The 27,899-nt window shown below is 33.6% G+C and overlaps 3 protein-coding genes across 6 annotated transcripts; all 3 read right to left on the bottom strand.

Annotated features, from left to right (window-relative positions):
* Positions 1–6: 6 nt before the first annotated feature.
* RyR (Ryanodine receptor) lies at positions 7–24,107 on the bottom strand. 4 transcript variants are annotated; one of them, XM_070637495.1, is made up of 38 exons: positions 24,057–24,107; positions 21,843–21,954; positions 21,649–21,778; positions 21,419–21,492; positions 20,756–20,770; positions 19,051–19,128; positions 18,891–18,985; positions 18,802–18,825; positions 18,466–18,735; positions 18,229–18,403; positions 17,821–18,170; positions 15,603–17,754; positions 15,226–15,325; positions 14,851–15,055; positions 14,541–14,765; positions 14,377–14,481; positions 13,920–14,319; positions 13,699–13,864; positions 13,522–13,636; positions 13,398–13,468; positions 12,673–13,333; positions 12,474–12,611; positions 11,544–11,747; positions 11,362–11,477; positions 9,040–11,303; positions 8,078–8,979; positions 7,351–8,021; positions 6,107–7,290; positions 5,796–6,044; positions 5,436–5,548; positions 4,559–4,652; positions 4,286–4,503; positions 4,192–4,222; positions 3,812–4,133; positions 3,021–3,755; positions 801–2,954; positions 480–742; positions 7–418 (listed from the first exon to the last, which is right to left on the bottom strand). In XM_070637495.1, exons 2-38 carry the CDS (start codon positions 21,894–21,896, stop codon positions 227–229), a joined length of 15,315 nt encoding a protein of 5,104 aa, XP_070493596.1. In that variant the 5' UTR covers positions 21,897–21,954; positions 24,057–24,107; the 3' UTR covers positions 7–226. The 4 variants fall into 4 exon arrangements, with proteins under 4 accessions (XP_070493596.1, XP_070493599.1, XP_070493597.1 ...); XM_070637498.1 differs by having other exon boundaries at positions 11,544–11,696; XM_070637496.1 differs by lacking the exon at positions 20,756–20,770.
* A 1,314-nt stretch (positions 24,108–25,421) lies between these two features.
* On the bottom strand, positions 25,422–26,870 carry lmgB (lemming B; the record flags this gene model as incomplete). Its single annotated transcript, XM_070637182.1, has 2 exons — positions 25,422–26,544; positions 26,622–26,870. Coding segments are annotated over 2 exons (579 nt in total), but the record flags the coding sequence as incomplete, so codon positions are not given.
* Positions 26,850–27,634, bottom strand: lmgA (lemming A). The gene is made up of 3 exons (XM_070637243.1): positions 27,491–27,634; positions 27,267–27,341; positions 26,850–27,197 (listed from the first exon to the last, which is right to left on the bottom strand). Exons 1-3 carry the CDS (start codon positions 27,507–27,509, stop codon positions 27,034–27,036), a joined length of 258 nt encoding a protein of 85 aa, XP_070493344.1. The 5' UTR covers positions 27,510–27,634; the 3' UTR covers positions 26,850–27,033.
* Between the last annotated feature and the right edge of the window lie 265 nt (positions 27,635–27,899).

Below are 27,899 nucleotides of genomic sequence, written 5' to 3'. Positions count from 1 at the left end.
AACAAGTTTGATGTATATTTAAACAGAAATATTAAAACATTTATTGAAAAATTCAAAATTTAAAACAAAAACTCCTAAAAGTTCCACACTTGATATAACTTTATAAATAACATTCGTTTAATTTCTATGATTTTTTTCTCATATTTTCTTTACTATTCTCGTTTAGTATTTATCGTTGAAAAGTTTATAATATTCGTAAGTGCATTAAAAAACTTAAAAAAAATGTTTACTGACTGCCTCCCAGTTCGTCCTCATATTGTTTTCTAAAGCAGTCACCCACAGGGAAAAAGTCCCAACATCGTTGCTGATACATATTCCAAACGTACGTCTCCTGACCAGTATATTCCGTGTCCGGTTTATTAATCAAGTGCATAAGGAAGAACATGTAATTTGCTAGATTATGCTCTTGCGCTACGTGCTGTAAATGGATTAAAATTATTTAACATAAATCCTTTAAGATACTATTCAAATGAACTTACTGTATCGAAACCGTGCGGTACTTTATCAAAGTAGTCTTTTCCAATGCCACAGATGAAGCAATTAGACTCCATGTCTTCTTTCACCGATTCAAGTTGATCACGAAGCTCACCAAAAGCGTCAATAATCAAACCCTGAATGATGGCCAACAAGATGACAATAACGAAGAAGAAGAATGTGATGTCGAATATGATACGATAAACTTCATAGTCATCTCCATCTGGGTCACCAATTTCATCACCGATACCACCACCCGCACGTACACCTAGAAAATTATAATTTTATGCATTTGATTCAGTCTTTAAATTTTCATGCTTTGTTACCTTTATACAAGTGGAACACAAAGCACGTTAACATGTCATGACATTTCTTATCAACCTCATCCTCCTCTTCTTGGATATAGAATTTACGGAAGAAGTTGAAAGCGATGACAGTGTAAATGTATACAATAATAGTAAGCAGCATGACAGTCAACACCAGTTGCTTTCCATTGTGTGTTACTGATTGCAAAATAGTTCTCAATGTCTTGAAACCGACAGCAACATCCAACAAGTGAGCAGCAAAGAAGAAGTTATTGAAATTTCCCAAAATTGAGAAGGTAAAGTACCAAAGTGAATACAAGAATGAGTTGTCTGTAATGGTAACACCGGCCTTCCATACTTGATATCTCCAATCAATATTCAAAATGAAGTGGATAAGTCCTCCACTTTCATTGACTTCCTGTGTTCCAAATGCGGTCTTTTCCATTCCAAGCAAGTTTGAGATTGAGTCGAAATCGTATGTCTCACTGTACTTTTGTCGAACCTTCTTTTTGACAAACTTATCCCAGTAATTTACAGGGAAGCTCTTCGAACTAATAACTAGTTTGTCCCAATGTGATTTTATGTCATCATCCTCTGGTTGTTCAGCAATAAAGAGTCCATCAAATTCCAATCGACGTGCAATTTCCTTCTCACGTTTGAAAATAGCCAATGGTACTTTCAAGTGATAGTAAGCAATCAACATACATAAAGAGACTAAACTATGCAAAGCTGCCGCACATCTCATAACATGCTCGATATAAACCTCATCTACTTGTACCAATTCCAACGAATCTTCTTCATCTTCACCACCTGAACCTTCTGCACTACCAAGATCAATGCCAGCACCTGAACCGGAACCACCAGAACCATCAATGCCACCCAAATCACTATCTCCAGAACCTTCAGTGTCTTCTCCAAATGTTGTTACTCTGTAGAACAAAAGCATGAAATTGATGCAGAAAGCAAGTACAAGGGCAACATATTTAAGAGTATAGAAGTTTCGTGCTAAGAAACTGACTGCCTTATGAGCATATTGTGAGAAATCAATTTGATTAACAGCAGCTGGTTCAGTTGTATTTTGAGATTGTTTTCTGTTTTCTGATTCGATACTAGCCATGGCAGCTTCTTGGACTTTTTGAGCTTCTGATCGTTCTTTTTCAGCTGCTTTAGCTGCTTCACCACCGAGAAGATCTTGAAGTGTCATTGGTGGCTCAACATGTAATTCAGAATCAGTTGATTCTCCTTGTTCCTCAGTAGTAGATCCTTCAGCACTGCCATCTTCCTTTTTACTTGAACTTGCTGCTTCTGTTCCTCCTTCATCTTTTGTTGTTTCAGCAGGCGGCGTACTAGACCGTTCATCTGGCAAAGGTGGTAATGCTAATGTTGGTAGACTTTCAATTTCGGCAACAAGTGGCATTTCTTCTTCCTCAACTGCAGGCCCTCTCATTAAGTTCATTAAAATATTAAAGAAATAGCGTAAAATTGCATAAAATCCATAACCAGTATAATAGAAAGCATAGAATATTAATTTAAAGAATCCAACAATCAACTCAGGAATTGATTTAGTTTGCATGACACCAATTTGATGCTTAATATTAGTTGGACTAAATAGAAAAGCAAGTTGCTTTAATCCGTCTTTTGTTGCTTGTATAGTTTTTCTAATTGGATCTCTATTAGCCTTCTCTTCATCTTCTTCACTTATGTATGAACTATATGAAGCTTCTCTTCTCGTGTTGCCACCTTTCTCATCTGTTGCCATGATTTCTGAAGCATGTGTCATTTCAAAGATTGCATCCTCGCAGAAATTAACGAATGCCTCTAATTTTTCTTTGTCACCTCCTTCAGTTACAATTGAATAGAAGAAGGCACGTTTTGATTCCTTGATCTGTGGCTTTTCCCATTGTTCAATATTTGATTCCTTAATTTCAAAGTAGACACGTTCAATTTTCTTCGATGATCCCAAGATCTCAATTCTTCCCAAGAATGGTTCAAAATAGTTAAGAACGGAACTGGCAGTTTCTAAGAATCTGGCAAGTCTAGGTTCATTTGGCATGTGTTCTGATAAGTTTGTAAGCAAGACAGCTAAATTGAAACCAATTTCCTTGGCTGGCTCGTGGAAACGATCACAGAATCCGATATAATCGATCTTACCATCATGGTTAACTTCACAACAAGCTACAATTTTAAAATAAGGTTGTTACTTTAAAGTTACTGAATAGAATAATTTGTCATAAACATTACCAATCATAAAATCAATTTCCTCAGGGGTGTAACTCTTCTGTTGCTCCATTTTATCTCTGAAATCTTTCGGCAATACCCAACCATCAGCATTTGCATCTATTTCCATGAAACTTGGCGATGAAATTAAATCTTTTACTTTAAGGAACATATCAAAGTATTTCAAAATTAATTCTACGTTTGATGCAGATTCAACTAATGTGTCAACCATCTGTTTACCGATGGTACCATTAACAACATTTCCTTCCAACATTGAAAGCATCATTGTAATCATGTCTTTTTGTAAATTTAAAAGCTCTTTTAATAAATCAACTTGTGATGAGTGCTTGGAAAGTTTTTCTTGCATATGACTGAACAAGAATAAGAAACCTCCAACAGCATCCCACAATCTTGAATGTGCCAAAGCCTGTTGATTCTGTGTACATGGACCTTGAATAACTTCAGTAAGTGTGTTGAAGACTTGACTAGCAACACCAATAGCTTTGAAGAAGTTGATTTTTCCAGCTGGGTCAATTAACTCTTTGCTAGAGTAATGCCAATAGAAGTCCATAATAGATTCTTGCAGACGTAAGAGGTAATCGACAGTGCAGATGACAACGTTTACTGTTGTGGTATTACCAGCTTGTGTTCTCAAATAATTTTGCCATTCCAAGTTGTGACCTTCACAAGTCAATTGAATGAAACGGAATAATGCACATGTGAACTCTGCATCATGCATATTCTTTTCACCAGCGGCACCTAAAATAAACAATTATTATTCATCTAGAATAATCGTAGAAATAACAGTATCAAACCTTCTGATCCAACTCCAAGACCCTCAGCCTTAGTGTTTCTTTCAAACGCATCCAAGTCAAGTACACTACATGAATTCATCAAACCAGCAATAGATGTGAAGAATCCTACATCTTTCTTCTCTTTGAGGTGATTTAACATTCTCATTTGAATGTCGATGTTACCTCCTCTAAGGACAGCAATACCCAATTCCAATGTTTTTATAACCATATCAGATGGAACACCTTTAGATGCACTAATATGAAGCAACACCATTTCTGCTACACCACGATTGGCTAAGCGAGCTTGATGGAACAAAAGCTTTTGTTTTTCCATTTCTTGTTCCTGCATGAAAATTTAATTAAGTCGTGGAAATTAAGTCTAAAGAAAAGATTTAACTTACGTGAATGCTTGCGCCACCTTCTTCTTCAGCTCTGTAATAAATGATATATATGAATGTTAGTCATGTGAATTAATTATGCAGCATATTTTCATACTCATTCTCTTCCTCCTCTCCACCTTCCTCTTCCTCTTCACCACAAGACTTTGCAATAATTTCAGCATAAGACATATATAGAGGATCCTCTTGTAGAGCACCCGACCGTTCTGTCATTGCACCACGACAGAATGTTGTGATGAGTTGTGTCAATGGATCAGGCTTTCCTTCATCTTCTTCGTCTTCTTTCTTCTTCTTCTCCGAATCCTCAAAAGATTGCTGTGAAAATTCGAATAATTAGTTTGATTCCTTAAATGGTAAACTGTGTCCTTACCGTTAGATCTTCAATCATAACTTCCTGTCCTGTATTCTCTTCTTGAAGCCACATGTCCTTATATGTCTTTGCGAATATATTACATGCCCGATGTCTATTAAATTAGAATTGATATTATTATTCTGTTTAAGGATAAATCTACATGATTTAGCAAACTGAATCTAGCAAAAAATAAGGTACTATACAAAATATTGTAACTATTTAGTTAGTGAGGACATTTCGCAATAAAACAAATCATTAGTTGAAGAAAACGCCTTGAACATAATTGCAAGTTTATCCAACAAAGTTAGTTTTCAGCTTACATCAATGTATGTTGAGTCTAGAGCTTAAATCTACACATACTTAATAACATTTATGATCCATACACGTGTTTGAAACACGATGTAATAATTTTTGACTTAAATTCCAATTGGCAACATGAAGTATTGAAACAAAGTAGATGAGAACAAAAGTTAGAATAGAATACTTTGAGATTTACTTTACAAAACTGAACATTTCGTGTGCTTTACCATAGTATATAATGTTATTACAACAATGTTCTACTACAACAAGTGAAAAATAATAGAAGCTTCATTTCTTCTACCTTTGAAGTCGATATAAAGGTTTAGCTCGGAGACAAGTTATAGCAAGTTTTTTTCTTGCTGCTGAAACTCTTTTTTTCATGGTTTGAACTGTCGACTTTGTTGTAGCCTGGTTTATGGAAATAAAAATAACTTTAAGTATATCTATACAATGTTATTGGATTAGTGATTTTCAATCGTAAGACATTCTCAAATCAAAAATTATTTCTTATGAATTAAGCAGGGATTAATGTCAAAAAAATCGGCCCAAAAAAATTTGGAATAACTCAATCAAACTAATTTCTACTGTGCTCGACCTTGGCAATGAGTGTAAAGAAGTTTGTCTGAAACATGCGATTACAACTCGCTTCCTCTGAATGCTAACGACACTATGGTAAACATTTTTACTTTGTTGTTGTGGATGGTCAATCTAAATACGATGGTGGTAAAATTTTGGTAAATTAAATTTATGTCGAATTAATTTGAGAATTATCAAAAGTTTAGATTTAATACTGTTAAAGCAATTGCTGCTCATTATAAAAAATAACTGAAAGACTCAATATCCTGAATACTGTAAAATTTATATTAAAAATAACATATGGAAATACTTCAAAGAAATCAAAGTCTACTGAAAATTTTAACCAAATTAACTAAGAATCTGATGAACCTTAACTTACCATATGCAATCCAAATAACACTTTCGCCATTGCTACAATTCGTTCTACAGTTTCCTCGATCTTTTTCTCTTCCCCTTTCTTATCTGCAGTCGAGACTTTTTCATTCGATTCTTCAAGAGGGTGTTCGTGTTTCTTTCCAAGTTTTGAGTAAAGGTAGTGTTGCCAGCTCATTTCATCAGCTGGATCCAGTTTATCTGGTAAAGTCAATTGAATACGGGCAAATTCTACTACTTCATATTCAGGCAGTTTCTGGAAAATGTTTAATGAATATATGAATGATATCGTTAAATTGGATATATCAAATAAATTACCTTTAAGTATCTATCTTTACAGTGTTGAACCAATTCTTGTTCGCGACCAGCAAACAGATTCAAACCAACAGGCAGTAGACGTTTCAAACAGGCAACCATTAAACTAGCTTGAATTTCCTTATCCTTATCGCGCTTCTTATCTCTGTTCTTCTTCTTCTTTTTAATCTTTCCACCGCTTTGTGGTTGTTGTCCTTCAACTGATGCTGCTGATCGTCTTGAGGCAGTTGGCATAATGAGTGCCATATTATCAATTTCATTTGCACTAATAAAGTTCTGTTCTTCCTTTAAGAAGTACTGACTCTTTGACCAAATATTGAATATTTCAGCTACAGAATTGTAAAGTTCTTCTGCTTCAGTTACGTTGTTCTTTAACCAATGATTCCTTTGCAAATCAACGTATTTGATAAGCAATGGATAGAAAGAGTAAATGTCTCGAACAAGGAGTTGCCAATCTTCTTGAATTTGTGACTCAATTTGAGATGTATCATCTGTAGATGATTTTAAGAAACCTCGCAAACTTTCTTCTTTGTGGAACATGTTTTCAACACGTTTCTTGACTCTTTCAGCTAATGGTAAGAATGGATCTTTAAGAAGTTCTTCAGAACTGTTGATAATAATTTGTTGAGTATAGGCTGCAATTCTTGTCATCCATGGTGCATTCTCATTTCCAATATTTTTCTTAATAAGTTTTAAGACATGCTTAAGCAACTGATTCATATGATCAGCAGTGATCATTGTGACGTGATTTCCTGATGTTGGATTAACATTGTCAGGACCTTGATTCCACCAGAATGGAAGATATGAACACAATAATGGCAAAATTACATCAATAACATGTTGAGCTTCTTGATAACTCTTTTCTGATTCAACATATTGTTCTACTTCGTGCATAACTGCTTCTAATGTTGGCATTGAGCTATCCATCTTTGCCATAATATCTTGAGCTTCTAAAGAATGATCAGCAATTCGATTAAGCAGTGAGAATGGATTGTTCTTGTTTGAATGAGGCTCCAAAAATGCTACAGGGAACGTCGAACTGAAAGCTCCCAAACATGAACCCAAAGCTGGCTTATGTCTCTCGAATTCTGTTTTAAGATATTTTCGATCATGACTAAGTGTATTATCGGTACCCAATGTGTACAGTGCCAATAGAATTTTATATGAAGCGACTTGAATTTCATCAACTGAAATATAAGACAAAGATTAGTAAGGCAGCTTTAAGAATGGTATTATAGTAATCTTACGCAAAAATTCATTTCCGTACTCGCATGACGCTAAATGATCAAACATTGCTGTCAAAACTGGTAATATAACTTGGTGAACATATTGTAAAGATGTAGATGTTTTCAAATGTGTTCCTCTCAAATGGCTATATTTTCCATCCACTAAGTTCATAATTGTATGACCCAAGTCATCAGCAGCATTATTAAAGAACGTCAGCATAGATGTACGAATAAATTCGGGACAATTTCTGACAAGTGATTTTGCATCAATACTTTTAACAAGTACTTGCAAGCAACGAACAGTTATGCGAATATCTGCTCCAAAAGCAGTGAGTCTGTTACGCAAAAGATTTGCTAATTTACAGAACAAAGCAGCAACCATTTCCTTTTCCTTAAGAGAAGCTGCTCCAATGTTGTTAGTGGCAGTAGCAATTGCAATAAAGTAATTACGATGTGTTGAGAAGTACTTCTCCATCAATGGCAAGACAACTTTAGAGAAGAACTTGATATCTCGAGAGCTTGTCTTGAATGATGATCTTCTGCTGAATATTGAAGATGGCTTGAGTAATTTCATGTTGACTGTAGCCTTATCAAGATAATTGATGAGTTTAAGCAACAATGAGTATGCAAATCTTGATTCAATTGCAGCTTGAATATTGGCCAATTCTGAGTCTCCAGTTCCCTTTGAGGGCCTGAAATTATAAAAATGTTAAAAATCTGTTTATTCATTGATAAAGTATATCCTTACTTGTGAAGTTTATATCCTTGATATTGTAAATATTTAAGGAATTCTTGTGATCTTTCTCTGTCCTTCTTCTTTTCTTTATCAGTAAGAAGATCATATGGAACCAATTGTGGATGAATGCTGCCTCCACATGTTGACAATTCTTCCATCTTCTTTCTAGCCCAAATGTCATGTGCATTTTCAGCTAATCTTTCAGCCATGTTTTGCATTTCTCTGCTCAAGGTTAAGTTTGTCATATCAACTGGATGTGGATGATAGTTGAACGGAGATGACGAATCTGAATGTGCTTCCTGTTTTGATGATCTTCGAATTGATCCTCTAGATGAACCAGGCAAATCTGATTCTGAGTGTTCGACTGTCCAGCCAAGAGCTAAAAGTGCCTTCAAACTTTCTCTTACTGGATCTTTGTATCTTTCTTTTTCGTAATCGCTTAACATGTTGTAAGGCTTCAAACGTGGATGATTCTTTTGTGAATCAGACCATTGATCTCCATAGACCCAGCCATTCTCTAATTTTCTTGATGCCCATGCATCATGGTAATGCTCACTGAACTTTTGAATAATTGTGTTAAGATCAGTATTAAGATTGATGCTGATAGTCAAAATAGGTTGTGGATTATATTGTGGTTGATCAGGTCCGCCTCCTGTTGGTTTACCATACAAATCGTCGTCCGAATTCTGTGACAAACTGTAATCTGGTGGCAAAGCACATCCAATAGCAATTAAGCATGGAAGAGCTTTTCCGAATAATTCTGGTTCATAGTCCATGTTACTTAAAGAATCGAAGATGTTTGAGAACAATAACATAGTCAAGCGTTTTTCTTCATCTGAAGATGTACCATAAGATCCTTGACCTGATGTCGATCCGTAGTATTTGGCGCAACGTTCGTAATGCAAAGTCAAAAGCTAAATTAAAAAAACCAATCAGTAATTCCTCTAAAAATGACTAATAATGCGTATACTTACTCTCAATGCAACAGTCGTGTATTCTGACAGTTTTGAGACATCAACTGTAAGCTTTCTTAAAAGTTTGAGAAGCATAGCTGGTTGCATTGCTGTTGTCAAAGCAACCAAGAAGTCTGAAACAGCTTCACGCTGTCCTTTTGTAAGCATTCTGTTCTTGGACAGACGGTAAACAGTGTGTAATGTTGCATCTAAAAGTGAAGCATAGTTTTCAGCTTCATTGTAGAATCTTGAGTGTTTAATAAGCACAGGTAAAATTGAATTTCCAATATAACGATTCATTGATAGAGCCATGTCACTTTCAGATCCATCACATCTATCAAGCATGGTAGCAACACGAAGATCTGGTAAGAACGCATCTTCCAATAATTTGTAGAATAATTCTTGTGTTTCAATGCCATAAACTCTTTCCAAGAACATGACAATACTTTGCTTATGTCCGGGAATCAATCCTGATGGTATGTCAGACTTTGGTCGTTCTTCACCTGCAGCTGGATTAGTGAGTGTAAACTTCAAACTCAATACACCTTGTAAATCTTCGAGAGGAACCAATGAACGTAAAATAGCTCTTGCACGGAGAGATTCGTTCTTTCCAAGTTCAATAACACTAGCATCAGGTGCACATCTACCAAGTAAATCAACTAATGTACAATAGAAAGCTAAAATTGCAGCTCCTGTATCAATATAATCTTCATCATCGTCACTTTCAGGAAGTGGATGGTTAAATGCCATATTCATTTGACCTTCAGCTTCATCTTGCATTTTACGTCTATCAGATATTCTTTCTGACATCTTGTTGGCTTCAATAATTGCCTTCAACAGACCTTCACCTTCACCACGGAGAGCAGGTCCAAGACATTCAGGTCGACGAATCAACAATCTAATTACAAGATTGGCATTTTCTTCTACACTTTCACCATTTACCCATACACAGAAACGTAAGAAATCGAGGAATCTTTCACCTTCAACAGGATCCCAACCTAAATCTGGATATCCTTTTTCAACTAATTCAGAATTACTTTGCAAACCACATCTTGACAAATAAATTGCAATCTTTTCAAGATAATGTTCACGAAGAGCAAGTGCTAACTCTGTATTTTCCATCAAACTTGAGTATGCAACATCAAGTGGAGTTGAACCTCTTAAACTTGGTCTTGACAATAAAATATTTGAATTTTCCAATAAGAAATCAAAGTGATCGAACATAGCTTTTTGATTTTGTCTTCCTGTACGACAGAAATAACACAAGAATCTACAACAGGCGACAACCATTTCATGAGATGTATCTTTCTCTTTTACGGGTGCTTCAGCACCTTCACCGGCATTCACTGGTGAATCACTTTGAGCTTGAGCTCTTCTTCCCAATGTGTTCATCATTACGGCCATAACATTTTCGTGGACTCTCAAAACTCTAATTAAATCAGGATGCTGGAAGAAAGTATGATTGTTGACTAATTTCCACAATCTCTTTCTCATCAATTCTTCTTCCTCTTGACACATTTGGACAGGCAATAAGGCACGAATTTGACTCAATCCAACCCACATGTTAGCAACGTCATCTTTTGTCTTTGCATTAATAACATATGTTTTTTCGAGAGCTCTGATAAGTTCGCCGACTGTATCGTATTGACGAACAAGAAGTCCAAACATTTCACGAACTAGACGTGGTGTTTCGATTTGTGATTCTTCTGCCCATGATACAATGGTCTTGATTAAAACTTTACGGAAGATTTCCTCAGGTGTTTTCTTTTCTGGCTCATCACTTGCTTTACCTTCATCTTCCAATTCTTTTACGGCATTAATTAAATTGTACAATTTCTTCATTGCACCTTTCTTATCTTCGATTGCTTCTGTTTCTGGTGCTTCAGGTTCCACCAATGCATTTAAAGATACTTTTTGCATCAATTGGTCATGGAACTCGTTCAATTTTTCGCGTAAATCTCCACCACATGTTGCATTTTCATCATCTTCTTCTAAATTTTTAAAACTGAGAATTGCATTCATTTGTTCTCTTGGTGGACAACGGAACTCCCTTGTCTTCTTAGCAGCTACTGCACTTGGCAAATCAGACTGCTTAATTTCAATATAACGTCTAAGTTGATCAGTTTGCAGATCACCAACAAAATCGTGTGAAAAGGCAATGATACTTTCTGTGCGATGACGCAATTGAATATCGCACAAATGATGAAGCAAGTAACACATTTGAAGTTTTGCTCCTTCTGCCATTTTCATTGTCAACAAGCCTTTACGATGCTCATCTTTACCATCTGTAAGAATCAACATAAAATCTAGTTCCATTTTAATGAAAATCAATATTCTTCCTACCTTTATTAAAGGATTCATCCCAAGTTTCAGGATCAATCATAACAAGCAATTTCTGTACATCCTCATCAGTAAGTGTACCGACTAGCAATAATCTGTCAGTCAATTTGATCAATGGTCTTTAAAAAGAAGACAAATTAAATTAATGAAATGTGACAATTTGAAGTTAAATTGAATTAACTTACAGGAACAAGTTCTCATTAGAGCCTCCAATAGGATCACGATTATGAACTTGATTTATATCTACTGCTTCTTGTATAGCTCCCATAACAAATTCCCTCACAACTTCAAGTGGGAATTTCGGTGAATACAATTGATCGATGACTGGAATCGGCTCACTAGAAATAGCAGGTGCTACTACTTGTGGTTGTACATTGGGTGTAGGAGGACTTTGGATATTAAAAATAAGGATTCATGCCCACAAAGTGTTAAATCATATCATTCATTGAGGTTTTGAAAAAGAAAATTTAAAATCAAATTAAAAACATTCAATCGTGAAACAAAGCATTCATCATGTTAATAACGAGTCATAACTTGATAAATGTTTGGTAATGAGCTGAAACATTTAAATAATGCGTAGCACATAAATTAAACTTTTTTCAATTATATTTTACACAACCTCATAAATCTTTTCCGAATAGCTTCTGAAACTTTTCTTTGCAATTGTTTATACCAGTGGTGCCCAACCTTTCATTTTTCGGGGCACACCTTGGTGTTAAGCCTAGACCGAAACCGCACACGGTTCATGGCATTTCCAAGAATTTTTGGATCATGCAAACTATTGAACCGCGGCACATAGGTTGCCCGCGACTGGTTTATAGTGAGTTAGGTATATACAGTAATTAAGTACAATTTTCAGAAAATTCTTCATCAATGTTAAATACAATTCTCATTAAAAATGCTTTCAGTCACATGTCAAAAATTGATTCTTTTGTACACTTGAACATTCGCATTAATTTTTGGTTATTAATTGTGCATTAACATGCACCTTTCGGAAAAAAGTCATGATCTGCTTTTCCATACAACAATTGGTTAGAAAATCGAACTTAAAATGAATTGAATATTGTAAGGTATTGAGTGCTTGGAGTGAAGGAAGTATATTATTTATAACTTACGCAATTTCTGTCATTTTTAATGATGGTCTGACTGAATGAACTTGTAAAGATCTCAAAGAATGACACATTTCAGGATCAGAGTAGAGTTCTTTTAATTCTGGTCCAAGTGGGATGATAAACTCGTTTTTACAGGCTTCCCTGAAAGTACATTAATGTGTAATGCATGGAAAGGACTTAATAAATAAATGTGTAGACTAACATTGTAGCAGCATGTGATTCCAAATGTAATGCAATCAATAAATCGCAGAATCCTAAACGCAATGGACCGCTCATGTATTCAGACTTGATTGCATAAAGCAATTGCTTTTGATCGACATGTTGACATAAGGAGTGTGCAGCTCTATAATTACTTTGATAGCAAAGTGCAGCATATAAAGTCAAAGTGTGGGAATGGAAGGACAAAAGCTTTTCCATTTCAATAAGTTCTAAAATATCAATACATCTGTCTTCTTCGGGTATATGTAAAGCAAGCATTGATACTGCATCTTCACATAACATTGACCAGCCTCTCAAGTCACTCAATTTCAAGGCATGAATTTGTAAAGCCACATTAGGCACACGAGCCCATTGATGAGGTTTCAAACATTGAACCTTCAAACGAGGTGGAAATTGTGGATTAACATGCTTATCGCTGGTTGGTAAAACAGCAGCAGACAATGGCAGTGTCGTTGGAGTTCTTCCTAATTCAATCTGAAGAATTTCTTTACTTGTGGCTTCAACGAAGATTGCAGGGAATAATTTAGTTTCTGGTTCCATTTGCCAACGATGAGTTGTTTCTTTTCCCTCACATGTGAAGCGAATTATTCCTGTAGCTGTGTCAACAAAACAGCCTACAAACATACCCTGACTTGCACCTTTACCTGTTATAAAAGTAAGAGATTAGTATTACATAGAGAACAATAATGGATTATGTATCGTTAATACCAGATGTATCTTGCGAAACTTCATTGAATAATTCATCAGCTCGCACAACGTAACAAGCCTCACGAGTAACACTGCAATAAAAATGAAAATTATTAAGTAATAAAATCAATTACGTTATTCTCACCTTTGAATTGTTTGTTCATATTCATTTTCAAGTAGAACAGCTGCTCTACGAACACTTGCTTGCTTAAAGTCATGACTATGTAAATGATATTGTGTTGTAACCCATCCAATATAAACTAGAAGAAATGTTTTAAGAGTTATAAAGTATTTTTAAGCTTACTTTAAGCTATGAATTTACCATGAGTTGGATCTTGACCGGGGAAGATTCGAACACCATAAAAGTATTCATTAATAAGTTTCAAGCATTCACTGTCATAGACTTCATTTCCAATAGACTCAATATGTTGTGATCCCAACATTTTTTGACGATCTGGAACAGATGGAGCTTGAACTCTCAAATCAGCCTGGAATTAATAAAAATAAATACAGACGGAAACTTTACTGAAAATTGCAACCTACATTAGAAACTCTTACGGTTGGTGAACGTGTCATGACATTTGACTGAATTACATTTCTTCCTTGTAACAGACGCTTGTCATCCATGTCGTGTTTTGCTTTCAATTTATCTTTCGATTGATCTCGTTTCTTACCAAACAATCTAAATGGTGACCTACCGCGTTTCTTCTTGTCATCCTTATCCATTTCACCTTCACTATATTGATTCATGTCGAGTTCACTCGTTGATCTTTGCATCTGACCATTAATTTCTAAAGTTGGGGCATCAAACATACCAGGTGGTCTTCCTGACAATGATCCTTTCCTTGGCGGTCTTGGTGGACGCATTACTTCATCAGATTCAACTGCATCTTCAGTATAATTTCTTTGAAGTCCTTTAATGTCATTCATTGTGAAACCAGATCTGTTGATTAAATGTCGTTAAGAACATGAATATTGTAAAAGGATGTCAATTAATTACCTCATTATGTGTTCATAATGAGCTGGAGTTGTGTTTTCAACTTCCGCTAATATTCTGTGTTGTCGTAATCGAATTTCTTCCCATCGACGAACCTTCTCTTGTTCGCTATTTAAATAAAATTTGTTAGAAAAGGTATCAATCTGAGGATGAACATTAAAACATACGTGATGAAGCCACTTAAACATGTAACTGGTAAAGATAGACGTAAGAATTCCCAATTTGCCTTTTCCATGGTTTCAAAGGTATTGTGAGAGATTTTAAGACATGGTGGACTATCAGCACCTCCTGGAATTCTGGTAACATCAATCTTACAATCTGCAATATCTTCAGTATTTTCGAAGATTGGTTGATCTTTTGTATACCAATGTGTAACTGGACGTTTCATGTTGCTGTAAAGGATAAAGAGATAATCAATTTTTACATCTTAACAATAAGCTTTAGACTAATAGTGTTATTGTCCGCATTCACACTTACACGCAGAATGGTTCATAACCTTCCTGAAGACCGCATGTAGTGAAGAATTTCAATGAATCGACATTTTGACCATATGTTAATCTTGCTTTTTGACCAACGCCTAAAGTGCATGCAGGAACAAAGCCTACATTTTCAGCATGGACATCAGCAAAGCTGGTTTCGCCACCCAAAGCATCCATCAAAAGTTCTCCATTCAAAGAGAAGCCTTGGTTCGAGAATAAAAAGAATAAAATTGTAGTTATTATAAAGTTCATAAATCATGCATTAATAATTATAGATCCATACAAAATCCGAGTCGACTTGTAGCTTGGAATTAAGTATTTTATAATTTTGTTAGCACAAATGAATCAATAAAAGATAATTAATAATGCATACTTATAGTGTGATCAACAAGATCAAGGAACACTCCAACGATATCACCAGGAACCCATTGTTTGCCAAATGATTCTACACTTCCGGCGTATATCTTCTCTTCCTAACAAATTCATGAACATTAATAACATATATTAGGTGACTAATGAATATAGCGAAATTGATAAATTAAAGAACAATAGAGAAATACGGATAACATTGAGCAATTATTCTTACTTATGCAGTTTCTATCTGCATCTAAGAAGCATCCTACAATATCTCCAACACAATATTTTACTCCGAAACATTCAGTATGATCACCATGTTTCTTCTTCATCTATTGTAATTTAATTTGGTTGATTTTATCAATAGCTAGTAGTGATTGTGAATTTACAACTTACATTATATCCATCAAATGCCCATGAACTATCATCGCTACCAAGCATTAATCCTGGAGCGGCATCAGCTCTTGCCCAACCAACTCTCATTGGACCGGCAGTTAATACTTCGAACTCAAAGTACCATTTTCCTGACGTTACTGCATAAGTTTTTTCAACGCGATATGTTCTAAATGCAGCATACTTTTGTTTCATTGCTTCAGCTAATAAAGCTTCATTTGCTTCTCCAGTTGGTGGATCCAAAATGTATCCATAAACTAATAATGTTTTTACAGTTTCTGATGCTGTGTCACGATTAGCCTTTTTAATTGCATCGTCGACTTTTGAGTATGGAACTAAGTGAGGACTTCTATAATTTTCAGAATCTTCATTCAATCCATATGTCCATCCTTGTTGAATTCTTTCTTTTGCCCATAAATTATGTGTGTTTTCGGCTAATTGATCAACAAGTTCCTCGAGTTTCGGAGTTAGAGTAACAGCATTCAAATCCAATGGTGATGGTTTGTAGCCATTCGCTTGCATGTAAGGATCATTTGGTAATCGGATTGGTTTTATACGTGCTGGTGGCTTATCAAGTGTAATGTAGTAACCGAGTGAAATAATGGTTTTCAAAGTTTGAACAGCTAACTGGCAATCGTATCTCTTTTCTGGTGCAGGAAGCTTGTCAAATGGAGTTAAGCATGGATGAACTCTCATGAAATCATCACGACGTTCACCCCAAATCCATCCAGCTTCAATTTTATTCAAAGCCCACATTTCGTGAATGTTTTCGGCTAACTTATCTTTAATGTTCTCTACGAATGATGGCAGGGTTACAGCTGTGGTATCAACTGGATTTGGAACAAATGCAGTATCATCTTCAACTAGCCATGGACCAGCTAATACACTTTTACTCAAATTTCCAAAATAAAAGCATGGATCTAATGATAATATTTGGTGTGGCATCAAGCATTGCACTAAGGGAGAGTATCCCATTGGAGGTGCATATTTCAACTTTCCATGGTCACCACCAAATAAGAAGCGACAGCTTACTTTTGATGAACAACTGATTACTGGGAAAAACATTCCATCCAAGTTAAAATCACGGAAGCAGCCAGCGACTTTGTGGCCATTATATGTGAATGTTATTATTGGGACACTTAAATCAAGAGAACATCCAATAACGTCTCCCTTTTTGATATTGAATTCTGATGGTTGTTCAGCAACAATTTGTGTTTTTCTTCCAGCTGTCCAAAAACTGACACCATCAAATCCATAACTGTATAAATCATCTCCAACACCATTGCCACCCCATTTTTCACCACCTCCTGGATAAGTGACATATCCCATTGAATTTGCCCAGCCGATTCTTAAATGTGGAATCATGTGTGTAATTTGTTCAATATGGTCAGTTACAACTTCAAAATACCATTTTTGATAATAACTTGATCCTTCTACTCTTCCTACGAATATATTTGGTCTAACACTAGCAACATGATCAACAAGTTGTGTTTGAAGGAGAAGATTTTTTCCTGGCAATAAATAGTCACAAATATTGTTTTGTGAACTACGGACGGCGAATCCATTACCAACACAGAGTGAACATAATACATCTAAAACTTTTGGATCACGTCCATGTTTCTCAAGCAATGAAATAATAACTTTAATATGTTCATCTCTCATCATATTTAAAGCTTCTGGAGAGTCAATCAAGACACAATGCAATACATCCAACATGCCAGAACCTTCACTTGAAGCTTGTGATCCCAATCGAGAAAAGAGCCAATTTAAACGATTCGAGTTGGCAAATTGAGCACAATTTGTATGATTTCCTTTAATAATGGCAGCCAATAACTGATACAAATATGCTGAAATCATATCCCAATGTTGGCCACTCTCATCACTTGCCAAAAATGATGACAGAAAGCCTTGTGAAGTAATGATGTTGATTTTATCGATAGCATCCAAGATTAAATTCAATACTCCTTCTTCTTGGAACAAATCTTGACGATTTCTGAGTGCCCGAAGTTTGTTTTGCTTCTCCTCATGCTCCATATCATCTTCTGGCTGTGCAAAATAATTAATCAAATCTTCTAAGCACATCACCATTTCACTTAAATTAACAGTTTGGAAGAATAGTGAATGTCTTCTGTTTTGCTGCAATGTCTCAAGTCCGCTGTATTGAAATTAAGAGTAAAATAGTTGAAATAGTCATAAGGAACCAAAACAAGTGATGACTTACGTTATAAACTTATGAAATAAACTACTACATTTACGAATTACGCGAGCTGTGCGTGACTCTTCTTCTTGTGAACGTGAGAAGTCCAAGCCGTCATCCATTTTACCTTCTTCGTGTAAAATAGCTTGTTTCTCTTCTACTTTTCCTACACCTTTCTTTTTGGTCTCATAACTTTTATATGACAACCATAATCCTGATTCTGCGTGTTGGACAATAACTGTAGAATCACCATATTTAATAATTGGTGATCCAATGACTTCTAAATCTTTATCTTCAAGGACAACTTTCTGGTCATCCTTCTCATGTCGCAAACAAAAAGCTGTTTGTGCTGTTGTTGCTTCTTCTCTGCATATCTATAAATGGACGTGATTGTTAAATATCAGATATGCATCTGAGTGACTTTATCCTTACCAATATTAATTCATTAGCTTCATTAACACCTAAATATCTACCAGTAGTCAAATGACGAATTCTCATTGGATGATACCAATTAATAAATCCACCTGACCATTTTGTTCTTGCTAATTCTAATCTCCATAAGGATCTAGCTTGTGACATTACAGATCCTCCTTCATATACGACAATACTGGAAAAGTTTAGTTTAATTAATGAATTAAGCCTCTTTTTTGTGCATTTAATGATAATTACTTTTGACCCGGCTGCCGAGTCCACGTGGAAGGTATAGTAAGGCACTCATCGCCTCCGTGGAAGAAACGCAATACATCACCTCCAAAAACATAACCTACATATTTCATTCTTGATATACCAGTACCATAAGGCTGTACTGACCAATGTGTAACATGGAAACTTGCATTTACAATTGAAAAATCATTTTCTTTTGTTGTATGTAAATAACGTTCTGTAGCCACTGATACTAAAATCAAGTCATCACCAACACGTACTTTTTCACCCTCAGATCTAAACGCAGTAAATATAACATTATGTTACTCTTCATCTAATTGTCATACAGACTAAACTTGATACCTTTGTTTACTAGCTGGGTGAACTCTGTTAATGTAATTAAATAAATTAATTAATCAATATCAATAACTTTAATTGTACAAAATACTAACGTCCACCAACATGCTTCCCCATGACTATGTTCTTGCAAACCCACATCAAATGACAATTTATCATTGGAAGATGAAGTAGACAAGCATGCCAAGTACTTCATATGAAAGAAATTAATTATTTTAAAGACAATTCAAGGAAGATCTAAATCCAAAATATTACCATGTCACTGTTTTGGTGACGAAGTAAAATGGCATTGCCGTAAAGCAGTGTACGATGACCTGAACCTGTTCCTTTTTGCTAAAAAATTCCAGTAAAAATATTTAAGATTCAAGTTTAAGTAAAATTGGAAAACATGAATGTTAGGAATCGATATCAAGCAGTTATGATGACATTAAGTGATGTGCAACAACCTTTATAGGTGCCAATTTATCATCATTGTGCTCAAGGGTAAGTTAAATATTTTAAAATTACAAGCATCATATTCCAAGCGACAACTACCATAAAACTTCATTATTGGTAGCAAATGATCATCTAATTGACAATGGTAGCTTTAAAGGATCAGAAGATACCAATAGAATAATTAAATGGCACTGTATCGCTAAGAATCATTGTTCTATTCTACTCTAAAATCTATAAAACTACACACAAATTGTAATATTTCTTAGAAATATGTAACATTTGATTATCATTATGAATTGCAAGTATGATGATGGATGCTGATGATAACGAATACATACAAGCTTTGAATAAATTGTATCGGAGCTTTCGGGTTTCTCGATTTAACAGGAAGGACACATGTATGTATGATGATTTGATACGATAAGGTTATTTAACGTTCTTTAATTTTTATTCAAATTATTAATTTATTTTTTATAAATAATTCAAGGCATGAACACTTATGGTAATCTCGCAAAAATTTGGTATTCTTTGCTTAACATTTTGAAGTTACTGGAGTCAGGGGCATATTCAATTGGGAGTTGTGATCAAAGCCCTCTCTCCATTTTTCGTAGAAAAATCTAATAACATCCTCCTAAATGTTTGCACTCAAAAATTTTCTGGATATTCTCCTGACTTAACTAAATTCTCTTAACAAAAGTAAAATACATTTTACAAAACTGAACTAGAATAGGAAGAAAACTAAAATATTAAGGTCATTTGTCCTAATAGAAAACCCCCCTTAGGGAGCCCCTACTAGATGAGATTTTTAAAACATTTTACGAAACAGGTAAACAATAATAAATCTCAGATTTTTACAATCTCATCAAATTCAAGTTTTGTGTATTTCTATCCCCAGTGCACAGAAAAACGTTAGAACTATACAGCAACTGGACGTTTACCAGAAACCAACTAGTTATAGCGTATTTTTGACCACTCGGGCATTGAATTAAATCCATCAAGCATTTAATTTTTAACGTACGAAATTCATGCAGCAAACTTCGTGAAGCTGTAAGTTCTGAGACGTAATGCACATATGTTCTAAAAGACAAAGAGTATACATTCATGGTGCTGTCATCAATACACTTCATTTCGTTTGATCGAATAATTCAGATTCTTCAAAATCTCCAACTTTAAGCAAAGAACAACATAGAGTTTTAGAATATTCGTAAATGTTCATATCTTGAACAATCATAAACATTATGGTTATCAATTTCCAAATTCAAACATGATTTTAGAACTTATAATTTTGTTGAACATAATCCATAAATTACGTCATGCTTTGAACGGAAAGTTAATCAAAATGGCAAAACAATTTTTTGTAAGCATTCTAAAATCTATTGAGCTCGATTAATACCCATAACAAGAGTATGAAACAGCAGTTGCATTAAAAAAGACAAAACAAATTTAGAAAAAAACAAAAATTTTCGCATGTTATTAAAATTCTTAATTTCATTAAACAGTCAAATTTATTGTATTCTTTACTTACAACTGAACTGTTTTCCTGAAAAAATTCGTGGGAATTTTCAAATTATTATAATTTCGAAAAATTTCTATGACTACATAAAATTGTGGAGAAGCATAAAATTCAAAAGAGAAGATTTCTTGCATTCATCCTATACATAATTCAGCCCGATAGTTCTTTAATAAGCTTTTTGCAACTGTTTTATAAAAAAATTAAGCACGAAGAGAACCAACAAATAGCAATTCCAAAACTTTCAAATCTCTAGATAAAATACATCATCGTGACAAACTCAAAATCTTCTTGACATGGAAGACGTAATTTATGGAAATAATTTTTTTCATATTTTTACCTAGACGAGGATCACGCGAAGCAATTTTTAATGGGATTCAGAGAAATTCAGCAAAATTTCATCCAGAACCTAATTCGTACTAATCGTGAGTAAGACAGACTGCAAAATTTTAACTGTTTGGGCATCGACGTTTTAGATTTTTCCTTTTAAATCATTAATTAACTTGTATTTTTACGTGTATTATAAAAAAATATATTGAAAAAGAGTATTCTATATGATTTTGTTAAGTCTAAAAAGGATATCTATATACATGTGTGGCTTTCAAGTTCCACGATAAGTGCGAGTGTAAAATCTATCAACTCTCAAAAATTATGTATTTACATTGATTAAATACTTACAGATTCTGATGCTGTAGCTGTTACAAGTTCTTGAAGAGCTCTCACAGACAACGCTTGCTCAATAACAAACACACCTATTGGTCGTTATAAATCACTATCAATATTTTTTTCAAATTCATGCTTAATGCATGCATTTCAGGATAATGAGCATATTTGGGGAATCACATAAATGAATTTAAGCTATTACTGAAATGCATGCATTCTTATTATTTGCACTCAATCTTACGTACATTGTGATAGATCTGGAGGAATATTTTTATCCGCAATATTCTCCAGAAAACAATGTCGATTACCGAAGCCTTCTGCCGCTAGACATACTCTTTCGCCGGTTGCTGTACAGGACAAGCAAACCATATCTTCCTAAAATATTTTGACATTTTCTTTAATTCAATGTTATGGATGATTTATTCTTTAAGGATCTTACGGTACGAAGAAATGAAACATCATCCTGTTCCGACCCCCCTTCAGCTTCGGCCATTTTTTCAAGTTTGGCCTATCCTTTCAATTTTGAATTATTTCACCAATATTTGTGTTAACTATAAAATGGATGGATATATTGAGAAATTTAGTTATTGTTTGGACAATTTGATTTTTTTAAGAAATGGCATGAAGATTGATGAGAACTGATAAGAGCTGATAAGAAATCAGGATATTCCAGGATTTATAATTTCAAATTTTCCATCAATTAAATTCATTTAAAAGCTTAAATAACAAGAATAATGATGGTTCCAATTAAAAACATGTTTGAAACTTTTCACCACTTGATCCTTCTTATCTCTCAAAACAATCCGCTCAGAGCAATTTTCGATTTTTGCTCAGAGCAAGTCAAAATTTGTTTGAGATCAAACTTTCAATTTCGAATTTTTCTCATGAGAAGTTTTTCTTCGGTTTTTCGAAATTCACACAAGTGAAATCATTGTTGTCATTTTTACACAAAACCGAAAGGAACACTGATCACGAAAATTTTCGATTTTACTTGTTCGTGATTTGTGTATTTACACACTTTTCTTCGTGTTTTTCGTGTATGTACACTTGACGATCTTACGTATGAATAAAAGATATTTTCAAATAAAATTTCCACTTTTCCACTTCACATTTCCTTCATTTTCTTGGTTCTTATTTTATTACACATTTTATAATTAAAATCAAGGGATATAGATACTTTTGTTATAATTTGATGACGACACTGCGATAATATCAATTGGGTTGATTTCTTTTAACTTTATTGAACTTAAACTTGACGGAATTAGAATGTACGAAACCAAAATGATGAAAATTTGTTGGAAGTTATGAAATTAGTTTTTCAGATTTTTGAAAATAGATTTAGAAATGGAAATTGATGAAGTTTAGCGGTGAAAACCTCATCTATCATGAGTTCGAAGAGGTGCCAAAAATTAACTTTAGGCAAGGTTTTAAAAACTTTTTTACATCGAAAGATTTGACATTTAAAATCATTTCCTGTTTACTGTCTGGTAGTCATCAAAATATGGCAGACAATCTGTGACTACATTGTTTTAAATTTATTATTAGAATTAGTTAAAATTTGAGGTTTAGAGAAACGGAACCCCAAAAAATCAAAAAGAAGCTCAAGCTGTTTTGACATTAATCACTCAAAATTCCTTCCGAAATGCAAGCCGTCAAGAATTCAAACCAATTGAAAATGCAGTTCGTGGTAATTATTTCACAGTTTTTATAGTTATAGTTTTAATTATAGTTTGCACATCAACTTCCTGTTGTCAAAAATATTATTATTTATATCCTCAAAAGCACGTCAAAATAACAATTTTATGGATATCAAATATTTATTTTCACAGAATGTTCACAAGAGCTTAAGGGATCATTTGTCAATGACGTCTAGCAATTTAAGAGTCTAGAGCAATAGTGAGACTACTTGTAGTAGGCCTCGATCGAAACCGCATTCAGCATGCTGTTCATGGAATTTTTTGCCGTGACACACGACCAGGTTGAACACCACTGGTCTAGACGGTCTAATTAAGTTCAAACTATTTCAATCTTTCTTACAAGCAGATTAGAAACAGTTTCAAAATTCTAATGCTTAATAGACGTCATTGATTGATGATCCCATTTGGCGTGAACAAAATTGAATTAATTAGTCATAAAAAAATCACTATGATTTCAATGCTTGTCTACTTGAAACATTTTCTTTAGTTTCTAGATCACTACTGTGTAGCACCGTGTATATTAATAGATCAGTGAAATTTCTCAACCTTTTTCTTCTTCCACTTTATCGTCCATTTTTCTTTTCAGATTTTCACATTTTTGCATAATTTTTCATCCATAAAAATGGCTTTATTTTGATTTTGGACATAAAAAATTATTAAAATAAATCATTAAATTGATTTTTATTCACTTTTAAACCTTGAAAATCACTTTTTTCACAGGAACGATCATCAATTTTTTTCTTGATCAGAGGATATTTTTAGAATTTGCTGGGACTAAAAATTGAGGAAAATTGGAAAATCCCTTTAAATTCTTATCAAAACTTAAAATTTCTTGTTGTCTCAAGGCTCTTAAGCACTTTTATGCCATTTCCAATAAATTTTTCGCGATAACTTCCGATAAAAATCGATTTTTCAAAAAATTTTCACTGTGATTTATTTTTAGAAATTTTTTTCACCTAAAATTAGTAGCGAATAAGTGGCAAGATGTGAACGATTTGAAATACGGTACTCAACTGAGTTAAATTTAACAAAAATCCTTTAAAAAATTAGAAAATTTTTTACTCTCAATTTTCATGTTTTTCTATTTATTGGCAAAAATGGGCAATTGTTTGAAAATATTAAGGATATGACATGATCATATTTGCATGCTTAATCTATTAAGCTCCTAAAGTGTTTGTGGTATTACTCCATTCTGGAGCTTTTGGACGATTTTCCAAACTCACCACAAACCACTTTTTAAGAAGGTCATGCAATAAGGTGGCAGTTTTGGTTGCTGACAATTTCGGAATAGATTCATGGATTTAAATTTTGAGCTTTATCTTAATGAGTGAAGTGGAATGAGAAGATTTTAGCCGTGATTCTATTCCCGCAAATTATTTTGGCTCAATTGATTCTGATATTCTAAAAATCGATTTTCTAAAATTTAGGTTTGTGGAAGAACATGTCTAAATTTATTTCTGCGATTTCATATATGAAATCCTTGAAATTTCAATAGATTATCAGTCCAAGGTTGCTCAACTAGGAAATATATTGGTGCCTCAGTAGAATGTTGTTCAAATCCAAATATTTGAACAGAAATGATATTTAAAGCTTTTATCCGAATGTCCTCTATCATTTCACAAAGGAAAATCGTTCCGATTGAAATATTTCAAAAGCTTTAGATTGAAATTCGGACAAAAATTTTGGCACTGAACAGACAAAAAATTTTGCGATCAAACATGCTTTTAAAGTCAATTACAATGGCTTAATTCAATAAACACCAAAACCGGCGAGATTTTCAAGATTAGAATTGCCCAAAAATCCAAAAACATGAAAATCATGTAAGCTTCTCCAAATCAAGGAATCTAATAGAAATTCGTCATTTTGACATTGCTGTCATCTCAGTGTTGGTAACTAAGCTTAAATTACGAAGCTTTCAATTTAGGACTTTAAATTTTTGTCCCCGAAATTCTACTTTTTAAGTTGGTCCAAAATCAAATTTCGAAAAGAGCGTTTACAGCTTAACATTTAAGAAATTTTGGCACTTGTCTCTCACGATCATGCAGGAGAGTAAAATTTTAATTTCTCCGATGAGGTCGGGATTTTCCTATACAATCAAAAAGAAAAGTCTTCGAAAAATTTTTTGAACAAATATTGGTGCGGAAATTGCAAAAGTCTGGGTGCATTGCCAATGTATTTTTGTTTATGTTATTCGAAATTAAAACATGACTATTTGTTGTGTCTTGATGTAGGTCATGTCTCAAGTTTACAAACGACGCTAAATTATTTTTAAAGCTTGGCAAAATGACAACGATTTTTAATTTATTTTTAAATACTCATATGTTTATTATTAGGACTTTAAGACAATAATTAGATTGACAATTAATAGAAAAATGCAATGAAATTGTGATAACAAATGATTTTTCACTATTTCGTTGAGAATTCTTTAATTAATTTTTTTTCAATGTATGAAATAACATTAAGTTGTAACTACCATTTAAGAAATTGATATTTTTTGTTTCATTCAATTTTTCTACCAATTTTAATTAGGTCTGCAAACAAATAATTGATTGATGTAACTCAGGGGTCGTTCACAAATGTCGTCCAACACCACAAGTATCGACTGTCATACGAATGACTTAACATAGGGCATGTTAAGAATATGAGCATTTTTATAGCTTCATAGTCCGTTGACATAGATAACGATCCTTTCCATACAAAATAAGTTACTTATATACTGATTATCTTCTCAATAACAATACTTTCTAAGCAATGCTAATCATCTAATGATCATACTTCTATACCATTTTATCAATACTCACAACACATAGTTAAGATCCTATCATTCAATTCAATTCATTTATCAATTAATTTTGACTCTTCATTTTCCTCCAAAATGTTGTACGCCATATGTGAATGATCCCTTTGTATTGATGACGATTAGATATATTACACACATAAATTATTGACTTGATTAATATAAAGGCTTAAAAATTCATTTTCGTTGATTACATTTTTCTTTTGTTGATTTTAATATTAGGATAATTTCAAATTTCGACAAAACATGCGATTGATTTTATTGAAAAATATATCGACATTGCAGCTTTGCGCAACTGAATTATTTTTCTCATCATATCAAACCGGTCTAGGGGAGTCGGGAACTGGTGGTGGTGCTACGTTCATTCTTTTAATTTGCTTCTCCAGCTTTTTATGCATGTCTTCAATGAAATCGTTTTCATGTGATACAAAGTCCCTATCATTAGAAGCTGGAGATGTCTTATCAAGTAGATTATTATTCCTATCTTCACTAGTTTCCTCGTCAGAATTTATGTTACTGTCAGAGTTCGAAGGAGAATGTGGAGATAATGTTTCTTGTTCCTGCATTACAGCCCGAAATTCCTGAATAGATTCATTTAGTGCCCACAATTGAGAAAGTAATGATAAGTCTAACTGTCTTAGGCTATACTGTAATTTTTAATGAAGGAAGGAATACAAGTTTTACAAGAATGATAAAATAGAAATAATTATAAAGTTTATGTTACCATTTCAGATTTAAGAATGGCAAGTTTGGTGTCTAATGTTGTCGTTTTTCTACTCATTGATGATGATGAGGAAGACGTTAAGCTACGCTGAGAATCAAATGATGTAAGGTTGTTTTGTTGAAACATTTGCATATGTTCTTGGGATTGCTGCTTCGCTAATAGTTGTTGCTGAAGTATTTCGATAGCACTTAGTGCGTTCGGTAAAGGTGGTAACCCAGAAAGTGACATTTTAGTTATTTTTCTTTCTTTCTATTATTAGAGTAAGTATTCAAATAGCACAAAACTTATTTTTCTAAATTTTCTTTTCTTCTTCTTTTTTCCTTTTTTTTAAATAAATCAATTTGAAAACTCTATTGTCCTTAACTTTTTTTTTTAATTATTATTATTTTGAATTACGATATCTAATCACTTTTTATCTATCATTAAATCGCCAAGTTTGACGGCACATTGGACATAACTGTTGATTTAATTGCGAGTTTAACCATTTGCAGATACAGTGCATATGAAATACATGAGAACAATGTCCCCAAACTAATGGACAGTCATCACCAGCAAAAGAGCAATCAGGACAGCAAGCTTGATTTTATAAATAAATGAAAATTAATCTATTAGACAATGAAATAATTAATTTTAAATGATTTATACCTTCAAATGCCATTCGACAAATTCCGCAATTATCGTCGTTTGCTATCCATTTCCATAATGCAACTCCAGTCCAACCTTTAAGTATAATTAGTTGTTTTAGTATAATTTTCACATTTAAATTGGATTTTCCAATGACAAAATTTGAAAATTTTGCAATTTTTCACAAAATCGATATTTTTCTCATTCCATCACTGTTTTCGTGACTTTATTTAATTTTTACTTACTTTTGACTGTTACTTTCATGATACTAAATTACTAACAGTATGTTTTTCATTTAATAAATCAGAAAAAAATAATACTTTTAATAAAATAAAAATTCGTTTTTTTTCAAGGGTGTTTCAGGATTGTAAAAATGCGTGCTTTGATCAATTTTGACTGCTTCTATTGCGATGAAATTTTAAAATATTTTTATAAAATTTAAGACCCCCTTGATTTTTTAATCCGTGTCAGTTATTTATTTGAATGAAATTTTTTGACATTTTGGAATGAAACTACTTTAAAGTAATTATTTAATTATGTGCAATTATGTTAAATAGATCCTGTTTAATTCAATAAATAACATAACACACAAGATTTCTTTCAAAAATCTAAAAAATAATTTTGTAAACAAAAACTGTGTAATTTTTCATGGCT

This window comes from Chironomus tepperi, unplaced genomic scaffold, assembly GCF_022539635.2.
Source record: "Chironomus tepperi strain 1889 unplaced genomic scaffold, CSIRO-AGI_Ctep_v1 contig_161, whole genome shotgun sequence".
Taxonomy (NCBI): Eukaryota; Metazoa; Arthropoda; class Insecta; order Diptera; family Chironomidae; genus Chironomus; species Chironomus tepperi.
The sequence above is the reverse complement of the archived record's forward strand: the minus strand, read 5'-3'. Positions and strand labels throughout refer to the sequence as shown.